General features: G+C 60.6%; 10 protein-coding genes across 10 annotated transcripts; 5 read left to right on the forward strand and 5 right to left on the reverse strand.

The window, feature by feature from the left end:
• Positions 1-45: 45 nt before the first annotated feature.
• On the reverse strand, positions 46-1901 carry ARP6 (uncharacterized protein; the record flags this gene model as incomplete). The annotated part of the gene is made up of 9 exons (XM_060600526.1): positions 46-385; positions 525-587; positions 623-758; positions 790-1169; positions 1210-1354; positions 1388-1511; positions 1546-1614; positions 1648-1762; positions 1822-1901. 9 exons carry the CDS (start codon positions 1899-1901, stop codon positions 46-48), a joined length of 1452 nt encoding a protein of 483 aa, XP_060457111.1.
• Positions 1902-2093: 192 nt separating this feature from the next.
• CcaverHIS019_0406670 (uncharacterized protein) lies at positions 2094-3181 on the forward strand (the record flags this gene model as incomplete). The annotated part of the gene is made up of 5 exons (XM_060600527.1): positions 2094-2210; positions 2407-2483; positions 2517-2549; positions 2596-2711; positions 2748-3181. 5 exons carry the CDS (start codon positions 2094-2096, stop codon positions 3179-3181), a joined length of 777 nt encoding a protein of 258 aa, XP_060457112.1.
• A 185-nt stretch (positions 3182-3366) lies between these two features.
• CcaverHIS019_0406680 (uncharacterized protein) lies at positions 3367-6451 on the forward strand (the record flags this gene model as incomplete). The annotated part of the gene is made up of 3 exons (XM_060600528.1): positions 3367-3445; positions 3479-4525; positions 4602-6451. 3 exons carry the CDS (start codon positions 3367-3369, stop codon positions 6449-6451), a joined length of 2976 nt encoding a protein of 991 aa, XP_060457113.1.
• A 310-nt stretch (positions 6452-6761) lies between these two features.
• Positions 6762-10650, forward strand: CcaverHIS019_0406690 (uncharacterized protein; the record flags this gene model as incomplete). Its single annotated transcript, XM_060600529.1, has 9 exons — positions 6762-6983; positions 7296-7399; positions 7432-7492; positions 7647-7721; positions 7800-8070; positions 8106-8416; positions 8450-9918; positions 9961-10442; positions 10577-10650. The coding sequence occupies 9 exons, from the start codon at positions 6762-6764 to the stop codon at positions 10648-10650; spliced, it is 3069 nt and encodes a 1022-aa protein (XP_060457114.1).
• Positions 10651-12129: 1479 nt separating this feature from the next.
• On the forward strand, positions 12130-14184 carry CcaverHIS019_0406700 (uncharacterized protein; the record flags this gene model as incomplete). Its single annotated transcript, XM_060600530.1, has 1 exon — positions 12130-14184. The coding sequence occupies one exon, from the start codon at positions 12130-12132 to the stop codon at positions 14182-14184; it is 2055 nt and encodes a 684-aa protein (XP_060457115.1).
• A 206-nt stretch (positions 14185-14390) lies between these two features.
• CcaverHIS019_0406710 (uncharacterized protein) lies at positions 14391-15261 on the reverse strand (the record flags this gene model as incomplete). The annotated part of the gene is made up of 3 exons (XM_060600531.1): positions 14391-14567; positions 14632-14711; positions 14880-15261. The coding sequence occupies 3 exons, from the start codon at positions 15259-15261 to the stop codon at positions 14391-14393; spliced, it is 639 nt and encodes a 212-aa protein (XP_060457116.1).
• Positions 15262-15412: 151 nt separating this feature from the next.
• On the reverse strand, positions 15413-16305 carry CcaverHIS019_0406720 (uncharacterized protein; the record flags this gene model as incomplete). Its single annotated transcript, XM_060600532.1, has 3 exons — positions 15413-15640; positions 15673-15752; positions 15903-16305. The coding sequence occupies 3 exons, from the start codon at positions 16303-16305 to the stop codon at positions 15413-15415; spliced, it is 711 nt and encodes a 236-aa protein (XP_060457117.1).
• A 444-nt stretch (positions 16306-16749) lies between these two features.
• Positions 16750-18836, reverse strand: CcaverHIS019_0406730 (uncharacterized protein; the record flags this gene model as incomplete). The annotated part of the gene is made up of 8 exons (XM_060600534.1): positions 16750-17011; positions 17089-17321; positions 17357-17422; positions 17467-17506; positions 17545-17636; positions 17673-17838; positions 17897-18074; positions 18110-18836. The coding sequence occupies 8 exons, from the start codon at positions 18834-18836 to the stop codon at positions 16750-16752; spliced, it is 1764 nt and encodes a 587-aa protein (XP_060457118.1).
• Positions 18837-21184: 2348 nt separating this feature from the next.
• CcaverHIS019_0406740 (uncharacterized protein) lies at positions 21185-22305 on the reverse strand (the record flags this gene model as incomplete). Its single annotated transcript, XM_060600535.1, has 4 exons — positions 21185-21421; positions 21896-21951; positions 21988-22046; positions 22121-22305. 4 exons carry the CDS (start codon positions 22303-22305, stop codon positions 21185-21187), a joined length of 537 nt encoding a protein of 178 aa, XP_060457119.1.
• Positions 22306-22845: 540 nt separating this feature from the next.
• Positions 22846-23967, forward strand: ubc8 (uncharacterized protein; the record flags this gene model as incomplete). Its single annotated transcript, XM_060600536.1, has 6 exons — positions 22846-22848; positions 22926-22966; positions 23036-23115; positions 23322-23436; positions 23503-23555; positions 23591-23967. 6 exons carry the CDS (start codon positions 22846-22848, stop codon positions 23965-23967), a joined length of 669 nt encoding a protein of 222 aa, XP_060457120.1.
• Between the last annotated feature and the right edge of the window lie 687 nt (positions 23968-24654).

Genomic DNA, 24654 nt, shown 5'->3' on the forward strand with positions numbered 1-24654 from the left:
ATCCGTTCTCTAACGCGCGCCAACGCCGAACATCGATATCTCGCCCTACGGCCGCCCTCCCAACAGCCCGCCCTCCTGCGCGCGTCTCCGTCGCCCACCCCAGTTCCCGCTCGTGACCTCCTCGTCGTTTGCCCGCTTCTTGCTTCCCTTCCCGCGTATACTGTCCAGTCCGAGCGCGTATCGCAGCTCCTGCTCGTCCTCGTCCACCGGCTCTGTGTCGCGGTTGAAGCCTGGCGGCTCGACGTTGTATACTGGCCCTCCGAACTTGCGTCGGCAGATGGACGAGCCGTGCTCGAGGTACTCGGCGCGCGTGACCGGGTAAGTCGGGAGGTAGCCATCGTGCGAGGATAATGCCACGGCAGCCTGGTAGGGTGCTGAGGCGGGTCTGCGATCAGCTTACGCACAATGAGTTTGAAGCTGAAGAAGGTTAGAGCCCAGAGATCAGGTTGTGCTCCACATATCGCGAATCCTACTGCGGTGCACATCCTCATTGCTCACAAGCATTCTGGGGCAACCACACTCACTCGAACACCTCATAGATCCCAATGTCGTAGTCCGACGGGCACAGTGCGCGCAGGTCGCGTTCTCTACGTGGGTTAGAACGGAAGTGACGAGAACCCACAGTCGTTCTCCTAATGCCTCGATGTTACCCAGCCCGCCAACAATGCCGATGTGTGCCCAGAACATCCCTTGCAGTTCTTCGGGCATCTGCGAGATGACGTACGCTATAGTCTCCGGGAGGCCGGTCTGGTTGATACCTGATGTCAGCCAACTCGCAGGAACACTCACCAATATCGGATGGGTTGAACAGCAGCTCTGGCCCCGCGAACCGCTCGTTTCCCATCCACAGCACTTGCTCCTCCTCTTCTGGCCCCTTCTTCCGCGCTTCTTCTCCTTCTGGTGGCCGCTGTGCATTCGGTCCAGAGCGGATGTACCCCGTCCGGCTGCGCGACTTGGCGCTAAAGTCTGGGAGGACGTACTCTTGTACGATGGGGTTGGAGCGCGGGTTGCGCTTGCACTTCTCGATATCGCCACACCAGTCCATCGAGACGTAGCCGCACGCTTCTCGGACGGCGTTGACGACGTGGGTCTGGTCAAGCATGTTCCACTGCCGGAACGAGATGAGGTGTTTCAGATGGTTTGTAAGAAGCTTCCCGCCGATGTCGATACTGCTGTCAGCTAACCCAAGTCAGACAGCAGCTGACGCACCGCTTAACGTGTTCCCACACTATTTCCCCGCCGCGGGTCGGCACAACGTGCGAGTAGCTGTACCCCACGTCAACGACGACCATACATTCCGGGGGAACGTCAGACTCGTCGCTGAACATGCCTCCGTATGGCGCCAACGAGGCCGCTTCCGTCAGCTCACTCACATAACTCAGCTCACAGGTGCAACGGTAGTAGCTCGCGAACTCCCACTCCTCGAACACCATTTGGTCGTATGTCTCGGCGATGTTGGGGAGGTTGAAGTACGGCTCTGTGACGAGTAGCGATGTTTCTGGAGGCTTTATCTGATGTCAGCTCGCTGGGTTGCCATCAGCTCACATCAAGCCCGGCAGAAGAGAAAATGCGGTCCCACACCGGCTTCTCCGCGTCCCAGGCGACGAGCATGCCCTGCTGTCAGCTGGCACAGACAGCTAAGCTCACCCGCTCGAACGCGCGGCGGTACGCGATCCCACTCAAGTCTCTGGCGGCCTCGATCTCGTCTGAAACGTAGATCCGCCTGTCCGTTCGGCTGCGCGCGACGGCATTGGGGAAGAACCTGGCGTCAGCTTAATGCGGATTCGATTCGATAGCTTGGCTCTCCACACTAGCACGTACCGCGGCTCAGCATCGACACCCGACACACCCGCTTTGATGCTGTACGCACCATTGTCGAGGATGAGCACTGGTGTGCCCATACTTGAGAGAGTTTGACAAGAAGTGAAGCTGAGAATGTTGTGAAGAGTGGAATGTCAACCTCCACTTCGGTACCATGTCACGTGATGCTATGAGAAGACGAGGCTGTGGTCTCATGGTCAGTGAACCGTCATTCTGACTATCATCACTCAGACGTATTCATCATATCCGCCATCCGCCTTCGCCCGCGAAACATGGCGCCACTCCTGCCCATGGCCTCGCCGTCGCCGGCTTTCGACGACGGCTTCCTCCCCCGTTCTGACCGGGGTCTGCCCATCATGCTCCGGCGGTTGACAAAGTTCAAGACCATGGTGGGTACGCCAGGCGGGGATGGTTCCCATGGAGGTTGTCGTTGGAGTGAGAGGGAAGGGAATTAGCAGAGAGAGGAGGCGTCCCGGTTCCTGGGTTGCGCGTGAACGCAACAACTCCGCCGGGGAGCCGTTACATGACGAGCGCGTCTGCAAGAGTTGTCGGCGACGACTGAAAGGCCACATCGGCTAATCACAGGACTTTGAGCTCGCGTTCTGGCAGCTGACGTACCTCGTCGTCGCGCCACGAAGGGTATACAAACAGACATATCACCAGTGCGTCGCAGTCACATCTGGAGCTGACAGCAGCAAGCAGACGAAGAACCTCTGGGCACGAGACGAGTGCGTCCGCTGCAAACGGTGTACTGTTACCGACAGCTGACGACAGCCCGGCGATGTTGATCTTAATCGCAGCGTGCTGTGTCGTCACGGCATCTGTGTGGGGGTTCATGTACGACTACGGGACAGCCGGCACGATCTGGCTCATTCTGAAGATGGTCTTCCGTGCGTTGCTGTTGGACCCGTGAGAGCTAACGCCAGGCGATTTCATCATCGTCTCGCTGGTGGTAGCGCTGGTGTTCTGGCTCATCGCTAACCGCCTCATGGTGTTGGCTACCGCACACTCGGGGATCACGGACAACCGTGTCGAGTTCACGTACGCTTTCGACGTCGCTGTCAACTCGTTCTTCCCAGCCTTCCTCACGCTCTACGTTGGGCTCCTCCCGCTCGCTGCCCTCGTGGTGAAGAATAACTGGGTCTGCCTCCTCCTAGGCAACACACTCTTCCTAATCGCTGGCTTCCAGTACATCTACATCACGTACCTCGGGTACGCTGCGCTGCCGTTTGTAGCGAGGAGTGAGCTCTTCCTCGCTCCACTCCTCCCGCTCTTCGGAGGATACCTCCTGAGTCTGCTGGGGTTCAATGTTGTGCGCACAGTGCTTGAACTGTACTTTGGCGAGCCGTGGCATACCTAGAGGATAGACCTGTACCGATATGCATTCGCATCCGCCCATTGATCGTTAAAGTGGAGCATCTGCGGCGAGATCTCGGTGCAGGGTGGAGGAGGGAAGGGTGGCGATGTGGAGGTCACAGCGCCAATTTGAATCCGCCCACCTCAACTTTCGAACTACACACTCACCAACACTCCAAACGCAACACGATGGAAGACGTCGACGTCGACTGGGGACTCGATGACGACGGATACGACGACGACTGTCTCTCCCTCGGCGGATACGATGGTGGGAAGCGTCCGTGGATAAGCTGACGTGCAGACGAGGTGGCGGATGAGCTTAAAACAAAACACGCAAAGGACTCACAGAAGGAGACGGTGAAGAGGGATGAGCCTAGGCGCAGCCCGGAGAAGAAGAGGACGGAGAAGGATGAGGTGGCCATCGCCGTGAAAGAGGCTCCGAAGGCCACGCCGGAGGAGGCGCCGAAGGAGGTGGCCAAGGAGGCCTCTAACCCCGCTCCGGTATCAGCACCGAAGCCCACTTCCATTGATACCCCGATCTCTTCCACCCAACCTGTCACTTTATCCACCTCCGCCTCTTCGTCCAAACCCGCAACTGAGCTCTCCGCAGCCACCCTGTCCGCAAACCGGGCGGTGGCGCAGGAGGGCGAGCGCTTGTCTAGCCACTCCCGCGACCCTGCTGGGCGTAAACGTCGTGCCCGATCGCCGGAGCGTGGGGAGCGCCGTGACGACCGTCGTGACAAGCGCGACAGCGACCTTACCCGCGAAACCGAGAGCCGTGACGACGCTCCTCGACGTGACTCTGACGACCGCTCCGGCCCCGCTCAAGAGCGCCGAGACAGCTACGACAGGCACCGGCCCGACGACAAGGCCCTCAGTGGCGGACGCGACGGGAAAGATTGGAATCAGCGGCGCGAGGCAAAGCGCGAGCGTGATCGTGCAGCGTGGCGTGAGAAGGAGCCGGCCTCGCTCCGTTCTGAGGAAGGGTACCATCTCAAAGGCGCGTTCCAACAGCCGCTGCACAACAGCGCAGACGGGTTACCTGACGGCTGGCGCCGGATAGTGCCTGACAAGGCGTTCCGAGAGGGGATACCGATTCCAACCGCGCCGAAGGGCGGCCCGGGGCGGTATTTCTATCGGCATGAAGAGACGGGAGTTGGACAGTGGGAGGCGCCGGACAGCCAGGCCGAGTCTAAATCCGAGAAGGAGAGGGAGGCGGGCGGGAAAGAGGACCGGAAGGTGGACCGGAAAGTGGACCGGAAGGAGGACACGGAGAAAAAGCTAGAACATCAAGATCGACCACCCACAGGCCCCGCCGCCACCAGAGGCCCGTCGGCCACTTCCACACGTACGTTCGCCAGGCGATCCGGGCTCAAGGAGCTCGGGCTAGCGCAGAGGCAAGGATGGCGCTTACGCGCCTACAGTTTCCAATAGTGTCCCCACAGGTCCCAGAGCAGTGAGAGAGCGCGAGTCGTCAAAGGACTGCGACGACCGGAATGACAGGGACGCGCGAGACCGCGAGCGCCGCGAGCCAGAAGGCGACACGCGCGGACGCGAGTCACGTCCGCGCGACGACGGTCGCCGGGACCGTGACCGGCGCGAGGACCGGCGCGAGGACCGTCGGGAACATGGCGGACGCGAGAGGCGCAACGGCGGCCGCGAGGACGAGCGCGCTATCAGGCGCGAAACTGACCAACGTCCTACTCGGCGCGACGAACCCCGCGCATCTGTCCCTAATCCTAACCCTGCTCCTGCATCTGCTCCCCCTGGCCCGAGGATGAACGACGCTCGCGCGGCGATGCTTAACGGATCTGCTCGGACCATGCCCGGCCGTGCACTCGAACTGCCTCGCCCTGCATTCGGACCGGGACGACGCGTGCCACCCGGCGCCCGTGCACCGATTGTAGGCCGGTTTGCGCCTGGGCCCCAGGGACCCGCTGCTGGCCATGGTATGCGTGCATGGGGGCGCCCAGCCAACGCACCTCGCGAGCCCGCTCGTGGGTTTCCTCCTCGTGAGCCCGCAGCTGTTCAACACGAGCGCAATCCCCGCGACAACCGGGAACGTGACCGCGATCATGAGCCTCGCGACAACCGTGAACGCGAGAGCGGCGGCCAGCCTCGTGACAACCGCGACCCTTACGGACAATCTCGTCACCCGCAGCGTGAGCCGGGGGGGCGCGACGAACCCAAGCCGGGCGACGAGCCTCGCCGCAGCGAAAAGGCTGAGGCCTTGCGCGCACAGCTCCAGGAGAGCAGGCGCGCGCGGGAGGAGGAGCGCACACCTAGCGGCGATAGGGACGAGCGGGACTCCGAGGCCGAGAAGCGTAAACGCGAACCCGAGGACGAAGGCGAGCGACGCGACCACTGCCGTCAGTCCGTCGACCGCGTCAAGGACCGTCTCAACACCAGCGAGGCTCGCGCGGTTCCAGTGCATCCCAGCCGCATGGGTTTAGTCCCAACAGCCCGTCCCTCAGCACCTTCTCGTCCCCAGGGGCGGTCCCACAACTTCCAGGGGCCTCAGCATTCCAGGCCTGATCTCGCAAGCCGCCTCTCGGACCGGGAGCCCCGCCGCGACGAGGAGAAGCCCAACCTGGCTAGCCGCATTTCCGGTCTACCAGAACGCGGCGACAACCGCAACGACTGGCAGCCGCGTCCGGGCCAAGAACCACCCGTCACCCGCCAGTCCCCAGAACGCCCCTCACGGCCCCTCCCTCCTTCCTCTCCAGAGCGTCCGCGTGCGCGCTCCCCAGGTCGCTCGCCGGAACGAGCATGCGCATCACCAGTCCCTCCCGCCCGTGCCGCAATCGTCTCCAAGCCTGGACCAGCGGTGCACCCCGCTCGCGCTACCCTGGTTCCCTCAGAGCCTGCGCGGCAACCGCGCGGACCGCCGCCCGACGCGCCAGGATTTGAGCGCGATCGTGAGCGCGACCGCAACGAGCAGCGCAGTCCTGTTCGCAGCGCGCCTGCGTACGGGCCCGGTGCGCGCGGCCGTGACGGTGACCGCCGACCAGACCGTGACAACCGCGACCGTGACCGTGATCGCGGAGGCGATCGCCGAAGCCCCATCCGTGACGCGCCGGCGTACGGTCCCAATGCGCGTCGCCCCGCATCCGGTCCTATGGGGCGATGGGGCAACGACTGCGCGCGTTCCCCGCCGCCCCATGACCGTCGCCGTGAGGAACGCGACGAGCGTGATAGAGGCACAAAACGGCCTCTCGAGGGAGCTGGTGGAAGCGGGCGTGAGAAGCGGCGCTCCGCGCGAGGTCGGTGGTAGAATTGTGTTTGGTCGCTTGGTGGTTGGGAGTCTATCATAGTCGTATACGTGCTTGTGCTTTGATGGTGCGGAAGTTGAGGTTTACATTAGGTCGACTGGGAATGCATTAGGATTTGCCACGTGAAGAGTTCGTCACTGAGTCATTTGAGTTGCGGGTGCTGCGTGTTCCGTTCCTGGCCTGGTCCCGAACTCGTTCACTCACTCATTAGGTAACAGGATCAAGGACGTGACTGGCACTACGTCTATCCTATCCATTCTCCAACATCTCAACCCCTCTCATCTTTGCATACCCTCTGTCTCCTCACTCGCCATGTCGCTCCCAATGCACCTCCGTGCATACACGGAGAAGACAAAGGACGAGGCTGCGCGCGACTTCTTCAACGTCCCGACACCAGACCAGCTCCCCGCGCCCTCTGCACCGCCCGTCGTCGTCAAGCCCGCAAGAGGCAAGTCGGGGACGGGGAGTGCGAGTGGACTCCAGGGAATGGACATCAATGCCGTGCTCAGCGTCGAGGGGAAGGAGGATGTGTATGTGAGTCTGAGTGCGGGGTTGAGCCCCAGGACTGAGGGGATCTCGCTGTACCACGGTGTGGACTCGTCCTGTCGTAGACGGATGGAGTAAGAGCGGTGGGTCAGGATGGGCAGAATGTTATGGACAGTGGTCGCCGGGAGCTCGACGCTCGCTCCGCACTCGATCACAACCCCTCACTCCAGTCCTGCCATCCCACCCAGCAACCCGCTCCTCCCATCCACTGCGCAACCTACGCTTCGCTGCGCCGCTGCGGTTCACTACGCAGTCTACGCAGGCCACGCATGCTCCATTTGCTCATGCTGACGCTTCCAGGCCGGCAAGTTGTCCCTCCTCCCGCCATTCCTGTGCTTCGTCAGCAACGATAGACGTTCCTGCCGCGCCACACTTCCGCTGTACACTATCCGGCGCGTCGAGCGGTACGTTGCACAGCAAGCAGCGCTGATCCCAGACTAAACTCTCGTGCAGGCGTCTTTGCACTCTCACTCGCGACGTGGCATGGCATGCGGATTGTGCGTACTCCCCGAGCTCCGACACACGCCCGCCTTCTCCGGAGCAGTGATGCCGCGCTCATTGACCCCTGATCCTTCCACCAACCATCCCTCACCGCCCAACCACCCTATGCCCTCTCGCACAACTGCGCCCGTTGGCATTCTCTGACATCAGATCCTCCAGCTCACGTCGCTGTTACCCACCGCGGAGCACTTCGCCATCCTCCTCCGCGATGCGCTCAAGTCGCAGGTGAGTGACGCTGGGGACTCAGTGCCTGGTGCCATCACCGCGCTAGCTATTCCAGCCATGCTTGATGGCTAACCCCAGCTCGCGGAGATGAAGGCACTCAAGCTCTTCCTCCCATCCCTCTACTCCGAGTACCTCCTCCACGCTGTCCCATCCGGCGAACCGGGAGCGCTCATCGAGACGAGTCATGAAGAGGGCGACCTGCGCGGCCCGGGCGGCGAGGGCCGTGGGACATATGAGCGCGGGCTTGGCGAGACGTTCGGCTTCCCCGGTGATGCGCGCAAGATGCGCGAGCGCAGCAAGATGAAGCTCTGGAAGGAGTACTTTGCCGTCCACGGGCGAAACATGACCCGTGAGCTGCGTAGCAACTGGCGTTGCTGACAGCAGTCCTCCGCTACCCTCCATTCCAGCGCCTGCTCCAGGTTGGCTTGCCATCACGGTTGCGCGGAGAGCTGTGGGAGGTGATGAGCGGGTCCATCTACCTCCGCTTTGCCAACCCCAAGACGTACCAGCTGCTCCTCGAGGAGAACAAGGGCAAGAGCTCGCAGAGCACGGACGAGATCGAGAAGGACCTCAACCGGTCACTGCCAGAGTACAAGGCATACCAGACCGACGAGGGTCTTGCCAAGCTCCGGAGAGTGCTGGTCGCGTACTCGTTCCGCAACCCCGAGCTGGGGTACTGCCAGGCACTGAACATCGTGAGCCCGCTTCTGTGCTCGAGCTGACCCCAGGTCGTTGCCGGCCTGCTCATCTACATGTCCGAGGAGCAGGCGTTCTGGCTCCTCGAGTTGCTCTGTGACCGGATACTGCCCGGATACTACTCGCCCTCGATGGAGGGTACGCTGCTCGACCAGCGTGTGTTCGAGTCGCTTGTCAAGCGCTGCCTGCCGCTCATCCACGACCACTTTCGCGAAGTCGACGTCCAGATCTCGGTTGCGTCACTCCCGTGGTTTCTCTCGTTGTACATCAACTCGCTCCCGCTCATCTTTGCGTTCCGCGTCGTCGACTGCGTGCTCGCCATGGGCGTCAAGGTGCTGTTCCAAATCGGTCTGGCCATTCTCAAGATCAACGGCGAGGCGCTGCTCGAGGTCACTGACGACGGCATGTTCATCAACCTCATGCGCAGCTACTTCTCGACCATTGGCGAGTCGGCGCACCCGACCCATCCTGACCCACGCGTGCGTAACATCACCAACTTCCAGGAGCTCCTCGTTGTCGCATTCCGCGAGTTCAACGTCATCACGGACGACACGATCACGAGCGAGCGCCGTCGTCTGCGCGCGATTATTGCGGACGAAATCGAGAAGTTCTCGAAGCGCGCTGCAGTGCGCAACCTTCGTAATGTTGGCCGCTTCAACAAAGAGCAGGTCGGCATTATCTACGACCACTTCTTCTCGGCGGTGTGTTCGCCTGAGGGTGGTGGAACCAATTTAGTCGAACCGCAGCCTGGGGAGCTTGAGCAGCCACGTATCACGGTCGACGCGCAGGGCCGTGTCGAGACCCGCATCGACCTTAGAACATTCAAGGTCCTACTCTCAGGCATTGCGACCTGGGCGCGTGAGGAGACTGTCACGACCAACGCGTTCATGCAGCGCACCGAGCGGCGCGTCGCCGATCATGAGATCATCGATAGACTCTTCTACTCGTGGGACAAGCAAAACGTCGGCACGCTCTCGCTGCAGGATGTTGTCGAGGGCCTTGACGACGTCATGTCTGGCGGCCTCATGGAGTCAATCGAGTGGTTCTTCAAGCTCCATGACAAGGATGGTGATGGCTACCTGACCAAGGACGAGGTGATCCGCCTCTCTGAGTCGCTCCTGTTCATCTTCCGCAACGAGCCTGGGGACATATATCTGGCCGCCGTGTCGCGCTTCATCCTGAACGCGTACGAGTTCGGTGACGCCACGGCGCCAGAGTCGAGTCTCCCGCCGCCGCAGGACGAACTCAACGGCGAGCACCAGACGGCGACGCAGTCGCGTGAGCGCTCTGACTCTGCCGCAGGTCCACACAACCTGCCGTACCTCAGCCTCCCGACGTTCCGCATGGTTGTTCTGGCCGACGAATTACTCGAGCAGTTCTTCGAGCACTCGCTTACCGACTCGTTCCAGCTCGAGGATACCGAGGAAGAGGACTACCACAAGACGCACGCCAAGTCGGACGGTCTACTCGGTGGTCTCGTCAACCTCGTTTACACGGATGAGTTAGTTCTGACGTTTTCAGAAGAATGTCAACTAACTTGCAGAAACAAGTCGCGCTTCAACCGCCTTGCCGACGGTATCGGCTCGGCGCTGGGCAAGCACGCCGAGTGGCGCAAGCCGGCTTTGTCCAAGGCGGACCCGATGGCACCCGCGCCGGTAGAGACGCGTGCGCGCGAGTCGCTCCTGACTCCATCACAGCGTGCGCGTGCACGCAGCGCGTCTCAGGCGTCGCAGGTCAGCATCAAGACGTCGGGCAGCTCGTCGACGGTCAATACGCTGGACAAGCCATCGTCGCTGGCCGATGTCGAGATGCGATACCGCGAGGAGAGCGAGATGGTTCGCGCAGCACAGGAGGCGGTCATGCACCGTCCGAACTTTGCGATCGACGCGATTGGCGACAGCGACGGCGAGGACGAGGAGGAGGGCGCAGACGATGGCGTCATGGACGAGGTTGAGGCATTCCTCAAGGCCCACGGTGGAGAGGACGACACAGCCGTCAAGGGTGCTGCTAAGAAGGAAGCTGAGGGTGAGTCTGAGTCTGGACTTGTGATGTGCAATGCCACGGGCGCCACACAGGTACACAGGGTGTCATGGAAATATGGGGTGGAGGAGGCAACGTGCAATGTGCAAGGTACGACGTGTTCAAAGTGTTAACCGCAGATCTTCTCAAAGCAGAACCGATGCGGCCTGGTCAAAAGCCACGACAGACGAGTGGTGATCTTGTACAGCTGTGAGCGTCACTAACGCTCTCTACGCGTGTGCATGTGTAGATGTTTTGTTAGAGCATATGTTATTTTTGTTTTTGCACACACCCAACACGACAAGATCATGGTAAGCCGTGCCCAATTACCCTGAAAAGCGCGTCGACATTCAACGCATTGCAAGTCAACTTGCTGTCAGTTGGGAACAGGGATGATGATGTTTAGGGTGTTTCGGGTGGTCAGAATCAGCTTCAGGGGTGGTATTAAGGAGATCAGGAGATTAAGGACTTTCGGGGTGTTTGGATACAAACCACATACACCCCATTCTAATGGGTGGATCGGGGGGGACGATGGAAAGAGCATTGGGCACTGGTACACTGGTGCACTGGTACACTGGTACACACGCACAACTGGGTGAGGTGAGGTGACGGTGGCGTTCCAACTCAAGGACCATGAAGGGTATAGTGGCTCCAGGCTGCCGTGTGTGTGCGGATCAGTACATTCTCCTCCAACAAGTCACCCCAAGCTCAGGTTGCAAGACTTGTACTGTTGTTCATCGCCTCTTCCACCTCCTCTACCACCTCCTCTTCCACCTCCTCCCTTCCTCCTCGTACAATACACTCATTACCCATTACAATCTAGTTTGTCCCCCGGCGGGCCATCTTGATCTTCAACCTCATTACCTCCGTCTTTCAGCCTCAAACCGAGTTCAGTTGATCTGAACCCATCTCCTTCACTTGGCTACCCCCGACCCGCTGCGCTGGTCGGTCGTACGGCCGTGCCTCACCGATCTCTGGGAACGCCTCAGAGTAAACTGAGTAAACTGTGAGTATGTCCTTGGTATTTCGGATCGGTGTTGGCAGATGCGGAGACCAGGAGGCGAGGGGGCGGGCCAAGTGGGTGCCGTGGGTGCCATGGGTGCTGTGGGTGCTGGGGTTGCCGGCAGAGGAAAGCCAGAAGAGAGCACATGACGCTCGGTTGAACGAGCGGAAGGTTGTCAAGCGCTAGGGCCGTTGAGAAGCAAGTGCCTGCCCAGTCCAATTGAGCCCAAACTCCCAAGTACCCCAAGTTTGCTCAGCCGAGGCGGTGTTGCGGGTTGTAAGGAGGCCCAGCCAAGCAAACTAAGAGGTTAGGAATGGACTCTTGAGTTGAACAGCCCCTCGTGCTTCACTCTGCTTGCTGCTTTGATTACGTTGCAACCCTCCCACCCACCAACGTAACTCAAGGTTGAGCCATGCATGCCATCACAACCATCAGCCCCCACACTCCCATACTCTCAACTTAGACTCACACTACAGTAGTCACTAGTCATCCCAGCTGGCCTGGTATCTCCTATCCTCACCTCCACTCCAACTTCCATCGAGCCCAGCTCGCTATTCCCAGCACGCTTTACGTCTCGCACTCGCATTCGTCGGATCTTCCCACTTCGCACCCGGATCGTCCCCTCCCCACCATCAACCTCACCATCGAATCCCCATTCTATCCTTGTTCACTCTCACCGCTTTTTGCGCCATGCGCGCCGTCCTCCTTCTCCTCTTCGCCGGTTACGCCGTGGCGCAGGGCGCTGGCCCTCCCGCCCCCGTACCAACGTCAACCAGCTCGAGCGCTGCGGCCCCGACTGCTGCCCCGCCTCCATCGAGCAATTCACAGGCCGCGCCCCCGGCGCAGACCACTCCCCAGAACCAAGAATCCACACCTGTGGCGCAGTCGTCCGCCCCGCCCACTACCACTTCCTTCAGTGGGCCCGCGACGTTTGTCTTCGCGTCAATCGCAACAGCGACGCAGTGCGTTGGGGCGGGCATCCGTTGGGATCTGAGAAACGCTGATAAGACAAAATATGCTGTCGACATGTACGCGTTCAACATTGGGGTCGACCAGTCTATTCCTCCCGCGCCTAGCCCCTCGTCATCAGCGGCCACCCCGGCCAACACCCCTGCAGCGCAGCCCAGTAGCAGTAACAACGCCACTCCGGCAGCCAACACTCCCAACGCAGCACCGGCCGCTTCCGCTGCATCCCCCGCAGCGCCTGCAGCGCCTGCCAACCCCAACCCTCAAAGCAGCAACCCTCCCACAACACAGGCCGTCGCCGGTGGCGGTGCGGCCGCACCGCCTGCCAAGCGCGCATTCGGGCCATTGGACCACGTCAACCCAATGGTACGCGACGAGCATGTTCAGCTCGTCGCGCGCGCCAACATCAACGCGACGGTCGTAAAGGGCTGGCGCACCAACATCCCGTACGACTGGGTCGTTGATGTGCCGCCTGGGCGTTACCGTATCCTGGCGATTGTCAACGACGAGGCGCGTACATGGGCTGAGTCAGCCCCATTCACAGTCATCGCCGGCACAAACACGACGTGTGTCAAGGACACGCCGGACGCGTCCAACAGTGTCTCGAGCGGTGCGCCTGGCAAGACGTCAGGTGCGGCAGGCTCAGGCAGTGAAGAAGCCGGGTCTAAGAAGTCTGGCCTGAGCGGTGGTGCCATTGCGGGCGTCGTCATTGGTGTTCTTGCGGGCGTGGCGCTCGCGATCCTCGCTTTCATATGCTTCCGCAAAGCTGCGCGCGATAAGCGCCGCGATGCGGGCGGCCGCGAGCCCCAGACCCCGATGCGTAACTTGATCGGCGAGCCGACCGACTTCCGCAAGACCAAGGGTGCGCGCGCGAGCATGGGCCACGCGCTGGCTGCAATCGGCATTGGCGCTAACCGCGGTGGCGGAGTGGAACGCGCTGAGCGCGGTGAGAAGCCCTTATTCCCTGCGGTTCCGCGCATGAGCATGGGCAATCGCAGGGGTTCGGACATGACCACTGGGACAGACAACCCGTTCGAGACGGCGCCCACGACGCCAGTCGAGGAGAAGACGCCGAGCCACACACCCGGCTCGTCGTTCGGGACTTCGATCCCTCCCGCCTCGGCGCTGGCCGCCGGGGCTGCGGCGCGCGAAGAGCGCGACAACCACCTCTGCCCGCCCCGCTCGCCGCCCCGCGGCGTATACGACGGCATCGACGATGAGCCAGACACGTTCCGCCCCTCGACACCGACGCCGATGCGCCTCCCTCCTTCGCAGGTCCCTGCAAACCTCGCCCCAAGCTCTGTGGGCACATCGCCGCCCGGCGGCTCGCCAGTGGGCACGGGGCCAAACACGCCCGTGACGCCAGGCTTTGCCGGACGCGCATCACACCTCTCGCGCCCATCAGCTGGCAGCCTGCACGACGCAGTCGACACTCCAACGACAACTACCACTCCCTCAGTCCTCCCACCCTCGGCGTTCCCCGCGACCCCTTCGTCGCCACCCAGGGTCGTCGAGCGCAAGACGTCGACGCGCCGCAAGCCCGTCCCCAGGCTGACGGACGAGGACGTCGAGAGCCCAACCCAGGCTGCCACCTCGAGCCAGGGCCACACTTCTGACTCGAGCCCCGAGCGGGCGCTCAAACTCCCCGAGACCAAACCTATTGGCGGCGGGCCTGCCGGCGACGAGTTCGGGCTCAACGCCGCGTTGGCGGGCATCGAGCATTCGCAGAGCTTTACGCTCATGCCGGATCCCCCGCTCCAGCAGAATGACCAGCGCTAGCCGGCGCCGGTTACGGACATAACGTCGGCCTGACACTGTATATCTCCGTAATAGTCTTCGTCCGTAGTATGAGGCATTAGTTCATCAGCGAGTGTTGAGTGATCGCGAGCTTCGGGAATGAGGGCCAGCGTTCGGCATGAGCAAGGGGACGAGTGGGAGACGTTTGCGCGGGAAGTGGGGATTGATGCAATGCCTACAGCACATGTCTACTTTGCCTCCTTGGCCTCCTTTCCCTCGTCGGCCCGCTGCTCGGCCTGCTCCTCGACATCCATCTTCTCAAGGAACGCGAGGACGTGCTTGTCGAGTCCGTCGGAGAGGGTGAGCACGCCGTTGGACGTAACGAGGCGGTAACTCGGGAACGGCTCGTACGTCGACGCGACGATCTGCGTGAGCGCATGCGAGGGCCATAGGCCAAAGGCCCGAGTAGAGGCTCCAAATCAGACTCACCTTGCCGTCCTTCACGAACACGCTGCCGATGAGGTCCTCAGTCTCGCCGATCCGTCCTTGGGGCGGCACGGCGCGTTCGTCTTGTGTGAGTGCGGGTTCTCTTCTGTTTCCGTCCTTCTCCACTCGCTCTCTGCTCTCCTTGTCTCTTTCTCATCTCTCCTCCTCTCTCCTCTCTCCTCTTTCCTCTCTCCGCTCTCCGCCCCCCTCCCTCCTCCCTCCTTCCTCCTCCAACTCCCTCCCAAACTCACCCGTAAGGGTCATATACCCATCCCCCGGCCTCATCTCCGCCTCATACATAATCCGCTCGTCAGCCCCCTTCTCCAACCCATCCTTAATAGCCGCATGCAGGACAATCCTGAATGCGGGATTCTCTTCAAAGTCGCTCAAACCAGCTTCGGGGGTGGCGGGAAGCGAGCCGATCACCGTCGATGACTTTGTGGGCGGAGGGTTGGGGAGGAAGGAGAGGGCGATACGTTGAGCGTAGGGGTGGTAGTAGAGGTGTGGGTGGGCTGGATCGCGGGTAGCGGGAGAGGGGGTGGAGGGGGTGGAGTATGCGTGCGCGAGGGCTGGAGCGCGCAGAATAGGGGACCGCAGAGTGCCGCGAAGGGAGGGGAGGAGGCGGACCGACATTTGGAGAGGTGGGACAAGTTGAGATCCCAGAACCATCCTTAACAACCTCCACCTCCACAGCGTAGTCCGGCCGTGTTTCAATCACACACAAGAGTATCAGCAACCCAGCACCCAGCACCCAGCTCCATGCATATATCTAATCCCTACAGTACTATCCCCTCTTAGCCTCCTCCTCGGCAATCCGCTGCCGCTCAACTTGCAAAGCCGCCTCTTCCGCCTCAGCCTCTTCAGCATCGAGCCGCGCATTCTCCGCCTCCTGGGCCGCAATAGCGTCCAGCATACTCATGAGATGCGCGTCCAGACCATCAGGAAGGCGGCAGACACCGTCGGTAGTGACCAGACGATAGGTGGGAAGGGGCTCGTACGTGCTCGACACGATCTGGGTCAGTAATATACACGGTAGAGAGTCACCTTGCCGTCCTGTACGAAGACGGAGCCGATAATGTCCTCAGGCGCTCCGGTGCGGTCGTGGTCGGGGACCGCCCGTTCGTCTACTGTCAGCATCGTCTCTCCTTCCAACCCCTCGGAGTTCCACCCTTCGCCTTTCCCTCCCCCTCTCGGGAACCCAGCTCCCTCGCCCCAGCTCCACCGCCCACCCGCCGCCCGCCCACTCCCCATCCTCCCTTCGGTCGGCGGCTCACCCTTGATCGTAATATAGCCGTCGCAACCCCGCCGCGCGGCCTCGTACTCGAGCCCCTTGTTGCCGCCCTTGTCGAGGGCGTCGCGGATCGCAGCGTTGAACACGTTCCGGAAGTACGGGTGTTCCTGGAACGCTGTGAGGTCCGGTCCGCCCGTAGGAAGAACAGGCGCAGTACCAAGGGGAAGGAAGGAGAGGAACTCGGTCGGTCTGCCGGGCGTGAATGTCAGGATGAGGGACTGGGGAGCCGCAGGAGGAGGGGGTGAGGCGTGGTAGTACAGGTGCGGGTGGGCTGGGTCGCGCGTGGTTCCGGCTGCCAGCGACGTCGAGCTAAAGCGCACCAGCCGCTGGACATGCGGTAGGGTAGCGGCCAGCCGCGCTGTGGGGCGGAAGAAGAGCATGGTCATGATGAATGAAGTGTGGTGAAGAAGTCGTGATCACTTAGCCGACCTCCACCGCGCCCGACTTTTGATGTGGAGGCGGATGTCGCTGATCCAAAGCACCATTCCAAGCACCGTCCGTCCCAAGTCGCACATTTCGCACTGCACAGCATGCATAAGCCCTAGAACGGCCTATGTCTACGGAAAGATATTGTACAGCAAAGTTTCAACGCAAAGATGCTACGCAAAGATTCTATGGCTGGCAGGCAAGCGTTCAAGCACGACCGCGACGCCAAGGGTTGGACACTGCGTTGGCTCCAACACCGGTGAATCGAGGGTGGGGTAATCGTTGGGTATTGACATGCTTGTGGGTGGCAACAGGATGAGAGATTTCGTGGATTAAGTCGAGGTCACAGTGACGGCGTGTTTGGGGTGTTCTGCGTAGATAGGGGTAGAGATGGCGAGACAGGGCTAGCGGCGCCCGCTGATTTGGACCCCGTGGCACTGGAAAGACTCGGGGGGGAAGTTGGAGTGGCTCGAGCCAGCAGACGGCACACGAGTGGGTGGTGGGGCGGTCGTGCCCCGACCCCAAGCGTCCCAGGTTGGGCTGTTGGGGATGCCATGGGCGATCTTGAAACCTGGAGAGACGGAAGGCATGCGAGGCGCAGTGGCCTCAGCTGTCGGGTAGGGTGACGGGTACGAGGCGAGATCGTCGGGAGAGTACGGGGTGCGGCTGAGCATGTTAGACACGTCGATGACACGGCGTCTCGCGCTCCTGCACATAAGCCCCAGTATAGGCTGTGAACTCACTCCGTGGTGAGGTTGAGCGAGTGCTGTTGCACGAGTCGCTCCTGAAGATGTGTGACCATCTGTTGGGAATTGCACAAGTGCGCCGCCATGTCAAAAGCCGAATGCGCGTCACAGCTGCTGCTGAAACTGGAACTGCGCGAAGCATTACTTGAGGGCGACGAACTGCCATAGGAACCACCATTGCCTTTCGGGCTGTCATTGCGAGAGCGGTTCTGCTTGAACGCCTTCTGGTTCTGATCGTCAACCTGCAGCCCCGTTCCTTTCTTACCTCCGAGTCCGCGATGCGAACCTGGATGCACTTGCTGTAGCCCATAGGCTTGTACTTGAGGTCAAGCTGGAGTCAGACGCGGTTTGACGATGGTTAGAGACACAACTCACGCGGGCGATCACCTCTTCGGCTTGGTGGCGGCTCTCCATGCTGGCGGGTTTAGTATCTTTCCCTGGCACGTTGCTCACCGGACCATGGCCGTGCCGCGTCGGTTCCCGTTGCTGTCAAGGAGGAAGCGCATCGACGCAATGCGGGCCGGGTAGACGAGGTCTCGCATGTCCTGTCACAGTCAGCCTCGCCGCGGGAAAGTCCTCACCTGCTCAGTGAACTCGAGAGGAATGTCCGCGAAATAGCAGTTGGACGAGTGTGGGTCTTGGAGGGCCTGGTGCTTGAGATGCGCAGTCTCGCGCCCGAATATGGCAGGAATACCTGCGGCGGTGAGGCCCTCGATGAACTTGGCGGCGGCCTGGTTCGAGTCGAACCTGCGAAATGTGAGCACAAGAAACGTAAAGAATGGCGCGAGGATCGACGCAGGCTCACATGACAAACGCGTATCTGCGGCCGTCATAACCACCCAAGAGGGGGAACTGGCCGATTATGTCGTGCGACACCTCCGTACCGCCACTTTCAACCTTGAGGGAGACGACACGGCCAAAGTTCTGGCCATACCTCTGGAGCGTCTCCTTGGTCATGTGGACGGACGGATTGGGAATGTAGACTGATGTCAGGTGAATGGTGCAACGTTCGACTCACCATTGCGGCTTAGAATGAGCTCGTCATCGTCGTCAGAGAAGACGCTTCCGTTGTGGTCCCTGGCGACGGAACGGGGCCTCTTGGGGTAGATGCGGTGGGACCCGGCCGAGGGAGCGACAGTTGAATGGCCAGAGTCCATGACCTCCTGGCGGCGAGCCGCCTCAAAAACGCCCTCTTCGCCGAAAGGCTTGAAGGCGAAGTGAGGACTGTACCAGTCGTCGAGGTCCTGATTGGGGTGAGCAGAGTAGGTAGACCATGCAGAGTGGGTACCGTGAGTCATGTGGGCTGCGTGCTGGGGACTGAGTTGGCGATTCATGGGGTGAGTGGGAACGGGCTGGCGACCAAGGCTGACATTAGGGTGGTCGCGGTGGAGCGAAGTGGGTGGAGGAAAGCTGGGAGACTTGAGGTGGGCGGTGACGGGGGAGGACTCGGGGCCGAGGAAGCTCAGACTGCCACTCGAGGTAAGGGTCTTGACAGGCGGGAAGGTGGTGGCCCAGTTATGGCCGTAGTGGGGAGCGGTGGGGCTCGTGACGAGCTTGTTGCGGGGCCAGGCACCGTCGACGTTGTTCGAGGTGGCGGTGAAAGTGAGAGAGCGGGTAAGATCAATCTCGTTGAGGGCACGGGCAGTGGTGGTCTTGGCGGGTGGGGTGGCACAGGCCTTAGTGGTGACACTGGGTCTGCCACCCTTGGGAGGGAAGGCACTGGCATTTGGGTTGAGACGCGACATTGTAGTCACTCTTGTTAGAGTAGCTGCAGGAGTGTGTCAGTAAGGTATGACCCCGAGGAAGGTGGAGGAGACGCGTCGTATGTGGTGAAAACATGAAGACGGTGGGGAGAGGGAAGGCGTGTGAGACGGAAAGGTGACATACTGTGGGTGGTGGTGGTTGTGGCGGTGAATGTTTTGCGTTTTGGGTGCGTGTTGTTTGCACCTAGTGCGAGTGTAACAGGTGTACTGTTTGGGGTTGCGAAGAAGGTACTTTGGCTTTGATGTATGTGTGTGTGTGAGAGAGAGAGAGTGAGTGAGTGAGTGTGGAAAGAGAAAGAATGAATGAGAGAGGGATGATGAAGGAAGAAGGATGATGTGGTTGAGGTTTTTGTGTCGTCGGCGGACCGGTGGCCGCAGCTACTAGGGAATCAGCGTTGGTGACTAGAGAGTGTCCAGAATGTGGCCCGCAACCGCCGGGTGGAATTGTTATACTGAATACAGTTGGTGTGTATGTGAGCGATTGTGGAATGGGAGGTCTGTGCTTCAGCCCTATCCTCACCTTCCTTGGGTCATATACGCAAAAGTGCTCAAAAGTGGGACATGGGATATGGGGGGTGGGGGGAGGATGGGCGTGGGGAGCAATGACGCTGCCAAAGGGGAGGAAAAGGACATCATCACTCTGTCAATCATCGGCAAAGGATTAGCGTCGCCCTATGCACCGGCGCCGGCGACCGGATCTTAATGTCAACCTCTTACCCCTCTATAACACACCCCTACCACTGCGCACTGCACATTGTCGCTCAGTCTTCTCATCGAGAACATCATCCAACTCGTAAATTCCCCCAACAAAGTCTGGCCCGGCCGCCAGATTCCAGAAGCCACGGGGTTTTCAGTCATGTACCCGTGGCCTGGCCCATGCATGGCCCAGGCTCGTGGACATCCAAGCAAGGGACCTGTCTGGGCTGAACGCCTGAGCGCCAGAGGAGTCGAGGAGAGGAAAAGAGGTCATGCGCACGCCCGGGAGCACGGACCGGCCATCTCCCTTTCATTCCTTCCCTGCAGGCTGCAAGCACGTTGCGTCTCCGAGAAAGCAGCGAGCTGGAACCGGGATGCCGGGATCGACATATCGACACCAGTCGTAGTGCGGATAATGGCTTGGTGCGGTGCGGAAACGAGCACGCCTGCACGCTTACACATGGCCGCATGTCATCCAGGCCGCATATCCTCATGTTCCAGAGCGCGAGTATGTTTCATGCTGGCCTGCTTGCGCCACAGAGCTCAAGCCACAATCTTCCGCAACGCCACGAACCAGACTGCCTTCACCTCTCAATTAGCCTTGACACGGTAAGCCCTCCTCTCGCCGTGTTCCCTTTGTTCCCTTACGCTGCACACACGCACGCCCTGCCTCTTTGCGCTGGACACGCTCACCTGCACACGCTATCCGGTTCAGATGGACCGTATACCCCGTAATCAAGCCGTGATTCCCGGTCAGCCCGAGATCGGGGGTTGCTTTTGCCGTGCCTGCCTATTCCCGTGCATGCTTCTCGTGCGCCCGAGCGTTCAATGGCCCGCCGGCTACCCGAAGCGGCTGAGCTGTCAACGAATGGTTGTGTGGCGACGGGGGGATGGCGCAAGGAAGGTTTGGGAACCCTCCACCCCCCAGATGCGACTTTCAGGCCGTCGAGCTCCGATGGCTGGATTGTGTGGCGGCGATGGCAGCCCCGTGCACCGATGGCATGTGCATACACCCCAGGTCGACATGGGACAGCACTGTCTGACACGGCCACGCCAAGGGGAAACAGAGTTCGGGGCTGTCCTTTGCTACAGACAGTGTCAGTGCGAATAAGGTGAGACGAGGTCTGGTGTTAGAGAAGCGAGCCGACGGCTCCCCGCTATCTCTTGAACTGACCAGGTTGGCAATTGGCAAGTGCTCGAGCGCCAGTCTTCCAAGGTTGCAAGAGGGTGGAGCGAGTCAGTTAGAGTCAGCCCTTCCGGCTTGCCCTACCCGCGGACGTGCCATCGACAACATGTCCGGCCTTGGGCGGAGGCATGAATTGCCAACAGCCTCGCAAGTCAGCAGTCAGGAGACGTGGTGCCTGGAAAGCAACTTTCGATGCGCTGGATACAACGCGGTCGCGTGCAGTACAAGGTCGCCGGTGCTTGTCGGAAGGCAGGCGACCGGACGCAACCGATCAGTGCCAGAATGACCTCGAAACAACATCGTTGGCATCATACCTGCCACCTCCCCGCACCTTCCTTTAAGCAAGACACCCAAAGGAATAAACCTGCGGCACGTCAGTAACGCTCTGGCGGTACGCCGCCGTGTTAAGTGTGTTCATCCCTAGTCTACGCGCCCCGTTTTGCTATGCTCATGCCTCCTCGGTGAGGGGCTTGTGCTTGAAGAAGCGCAGCCGGCGCTCTTCCCGCTCTGGCCGGGTCTCGTCGCCGAGCCCGCCGGTGAGGTTGTTGCCAGCCGCCTGGAAGGTGCCGATGAGGGTCGCCATGCCGGCGCAGGCGCCGAAGGCGACGGGGAGCGAGCCACGCTTGAGACCCGCAACGAAGCCGGCCGCACAGCCACCCGCTGCGCCGTTCAGAGGGTCGTCGGTCTGCGGTTAGCCGTGAAGCGTGTAAGGATGGGCGTGGAGGTTTCGCATTGAGGGCATGGAGGAGATCGGAATGGGAGGGTTGGTGGTATGACTTCGGTCGCTGCCGGTTGGAGGCAGAACATATGGAAGAGGGTGACGCACAACAAGCTGGTGCACCGCTGCCAACTCGTCTTCCAAACAATGAGGCTCCCAATAAACTGTACGATGCAGTGCGGAGCTGCCGCCACGAGACACTGCACCAGAGAGCAGCGGTGTCTACAGCCCACCATATACCCAGTCCGTCGTCTCGACACCCAGCAATCGATCGGCCTTGGCCTTCCAGCCCTCCTACACAACCCTCGCCATCGTTCCAGAGTTGACCATGCGCCCTCGACACATCCACCGGCCATAACGACAGCGAGCCATACTCTGGCCGACTCCGCTGCAAGCCCCCTCCTCAACCTCGCACGCCCACTGTTCCATCGGGTGACCCACCTGACGAAGGTTAGCGACGTAGTCCGAAACGAACGAGAACGAGAAGCCCATGGCCGCTGCTTGTCAGCCCGGTCCCTATTCGTGCGACGTACCGAAGAGGCCGATGGTGCCGCCCGTACGGGTGAAGATGCCCATTGCTCCCTTGTCATGCCTGGAGTCAGTTACCGCAGTTGCTGGTGCAGTCAGGCAATAGCACCGCTAGGCTGCTACAACCCCTGGACGCACGTGTCGAGAGCATTCTGGGCGGCCGAAACGAGGAGACCAGCGCCAGCCGACTCGAGGGTAACGCGGATCGCGGACTGGAGGGTCGGGTGCTCCTGGAACATGTTGGTCTCGTTGGGCGAGGGGAAGAAGAAGGTCTTGGACGACCCCGAGAGGGGCGCAAGGAGAGGGTGGGATGCGGGCGCCATGATGGTTGAAGACGGGGAGAACGTCGCGCTCGTCGTTGCCGATGGTGACCACGGACAGCCAATGCGAGTCTCACTGAACGTGAGCACGTCCGAGGCCGGAGGGGGAGCGGCTCACTGCGGCGGTATCGGCGGATTGGCTTGTGGCGGAGGAATTGGGGTGTACCTAACCTCCTTACCTCCACTTGGTAGATTTAGGTACGCGGGGATCACTCGACTGTCCGTCCAGGCCCCCTCATCCACCACCCTGTACATCTACATGCCCAAGCTGACGTCGTTCCGGTTCCTAAGGTCCTAGGCCATAAGGCCAGAAGGCCACCCAGTTTGACCCAGTCCAACCACTGGAACCCGCGATACATCTCTCCTCTTGATCATCTCTCCATTACTAGTTATCTTTGCCATTGCTCCATTTCTCCCCCGTCTCCTACATCTCCCCAGAGCTACATCTAGCTCAACAATCCCCGCGATCGCACCACCCTGTCTACTCGTCGCTCACCGCGACGCCACCCTCATTGTCACCACCCACCTAAGTCGCCGCCCACCATGATAAGTATCCCCGCTCGGACTGGGCCGCTCTGCCGGCCCGCCACCACCCCGGTAGCCAATGCTGACATCCTCTGCACAGTTCCCCCAAGAGGCGCGTTGACACGGACGTAATGAAGCTGTGAGTCGGACCCGGTGGTCACAGCGATCCAAGCGTGACACCTATCCCGTTGCCACCCACTGACACCAGCCTCATGTCAGACTACGAAGTCACGCTTGTCAACAACAAGATGTCCGAGTTCTACGTCAAGTTCAAAGGGCCCGTAGAGAGTGAGTATGCTTGGGCTGATGGTGTGCGCGAGTGCTGCGCATGTCTGGGGGCTGGGTCAAGCGACCAGGGCTGGCATCCTCCACCGGTAATCAGATCCCGTGACTGTAATGTCATCTTGCAGGGCTGTGGCGCAATTCTCGCCCCAACGAACCATGAACACTCCGATAAGACCTCGCGCGCGCCGAACCGTTGAGCTGACCCCCAGCACCGTTCGCCAAGGGCGTGTGGAAGATCCATGTTGAGCTGCCCGAGCAGTTCCCGTACAAGTCGCCAAGCATCGGGTTTATGAACAAGATCTTCCACCCCAACATTGATGAGTTGTGAGTCAACGGTTTTGGCCGAAACGCCGACGTCATCCGACCAGCTCACACGGATGCTTACCACAGGAGCGGTTCGGTCTGTCTCGATGTCATCAACCAAACCTGGTCGCCCATGTTTGGTGAGCGCTTGGGGAGTGTCTGACTGACGTGCCAGAGCTCATTAACATCTTCGAGATCTTCCTTCCCCAGCTCCTCCGCTACCCAAACCCCACCGACCCTCTCAACGGGGAGGCAGCTGCGCTCCTCATGCGTGACCCCAAGGCGTACACGAAGAAGGTCGAGTCGTACGTCGACAAGTACGCGTCGGCCGAGGACGCCGACAAGGCGGGCGGCGACGGCGACGGCGACGAGCCCATGTCTCGTTCCCACCGCGATCGCGAGCGTAACGGCAACGGTGCCAGCGCTGGCAACGGGCATTCGAACGGTGTGGACGCGGACGGCGAAGACGAGGACGAGAGCATGAGCGACAAGATGAGCGACATGGGCGAGCTCAGTGACGGCGACGAGTTTATGGGCGAGATGGACGATTAGTGCGCCACAGAGTGCGCCACTCGAGTGTTTCGCGTCACAGCCGTCCAGCGCCACGTCACGAGCCCATGGCTCCCATTCTCTCTTTCTCTCTCTCTCTGGGCCACATTTCTGCCTCGTCATTCCTCATCAGCCCATTTCATTGTTGTAGTATGAACCTTACCAATTACCTTGAGCGAGCGGTACTCATGCGCCTGGCGGTTTCTAGCTTGTCATTGACATTCAATTGTTACTAAACAGTGAATCGGTCGTGGGAGCCATCCTGAGACAAAAAAGGGGGTGAGATGTGTGAGGCGCCGTACAGCATTTGGCGTACGTGCCGTACTAGGACAAGAATACAAATCGGCAGCTGGCGGCTAGTCTATTCAACTAATGCGTGTCTATTGATGCACACCAGGCCAACACACCGCAGCCCAAATGGGGAGGTGGAAGAATGGGAATCCCAATCGTCCACTCGCCGCAACCGGCATTGATGCAGTTACCAATCTTCTGCGATCTCACGTATCTAACACAGAGCGCCTCCAACATTTACATTCACACTCACCGTTCGCCGTCCTCATCGGCATCCAATTCAACCCTCAACGGCCTCAACACAGCCGACGATATCTCCGTCCGTCTCACTTCGTCACAAACACTGCCCAGCTCCCACACTGACACGGCTGTCCGAGCTAACCACCTCATGCGTACTTA

Source organism: Cutaneotrichosporon cavernicola (genome assembly GCF_030864355.1).
Source record: "Cutaneotrichosporon cavernicola HIS019 DNA, chromosome: 4".
NCBI classification, from domain to species: Eukaryota; Fungi; Basidiomycota; class Tremellomycetes; order Trichosporonales; family Trichosporonaceae; genus Cutaneotrichosporon; species Cutaneotrichosporon cavernicola.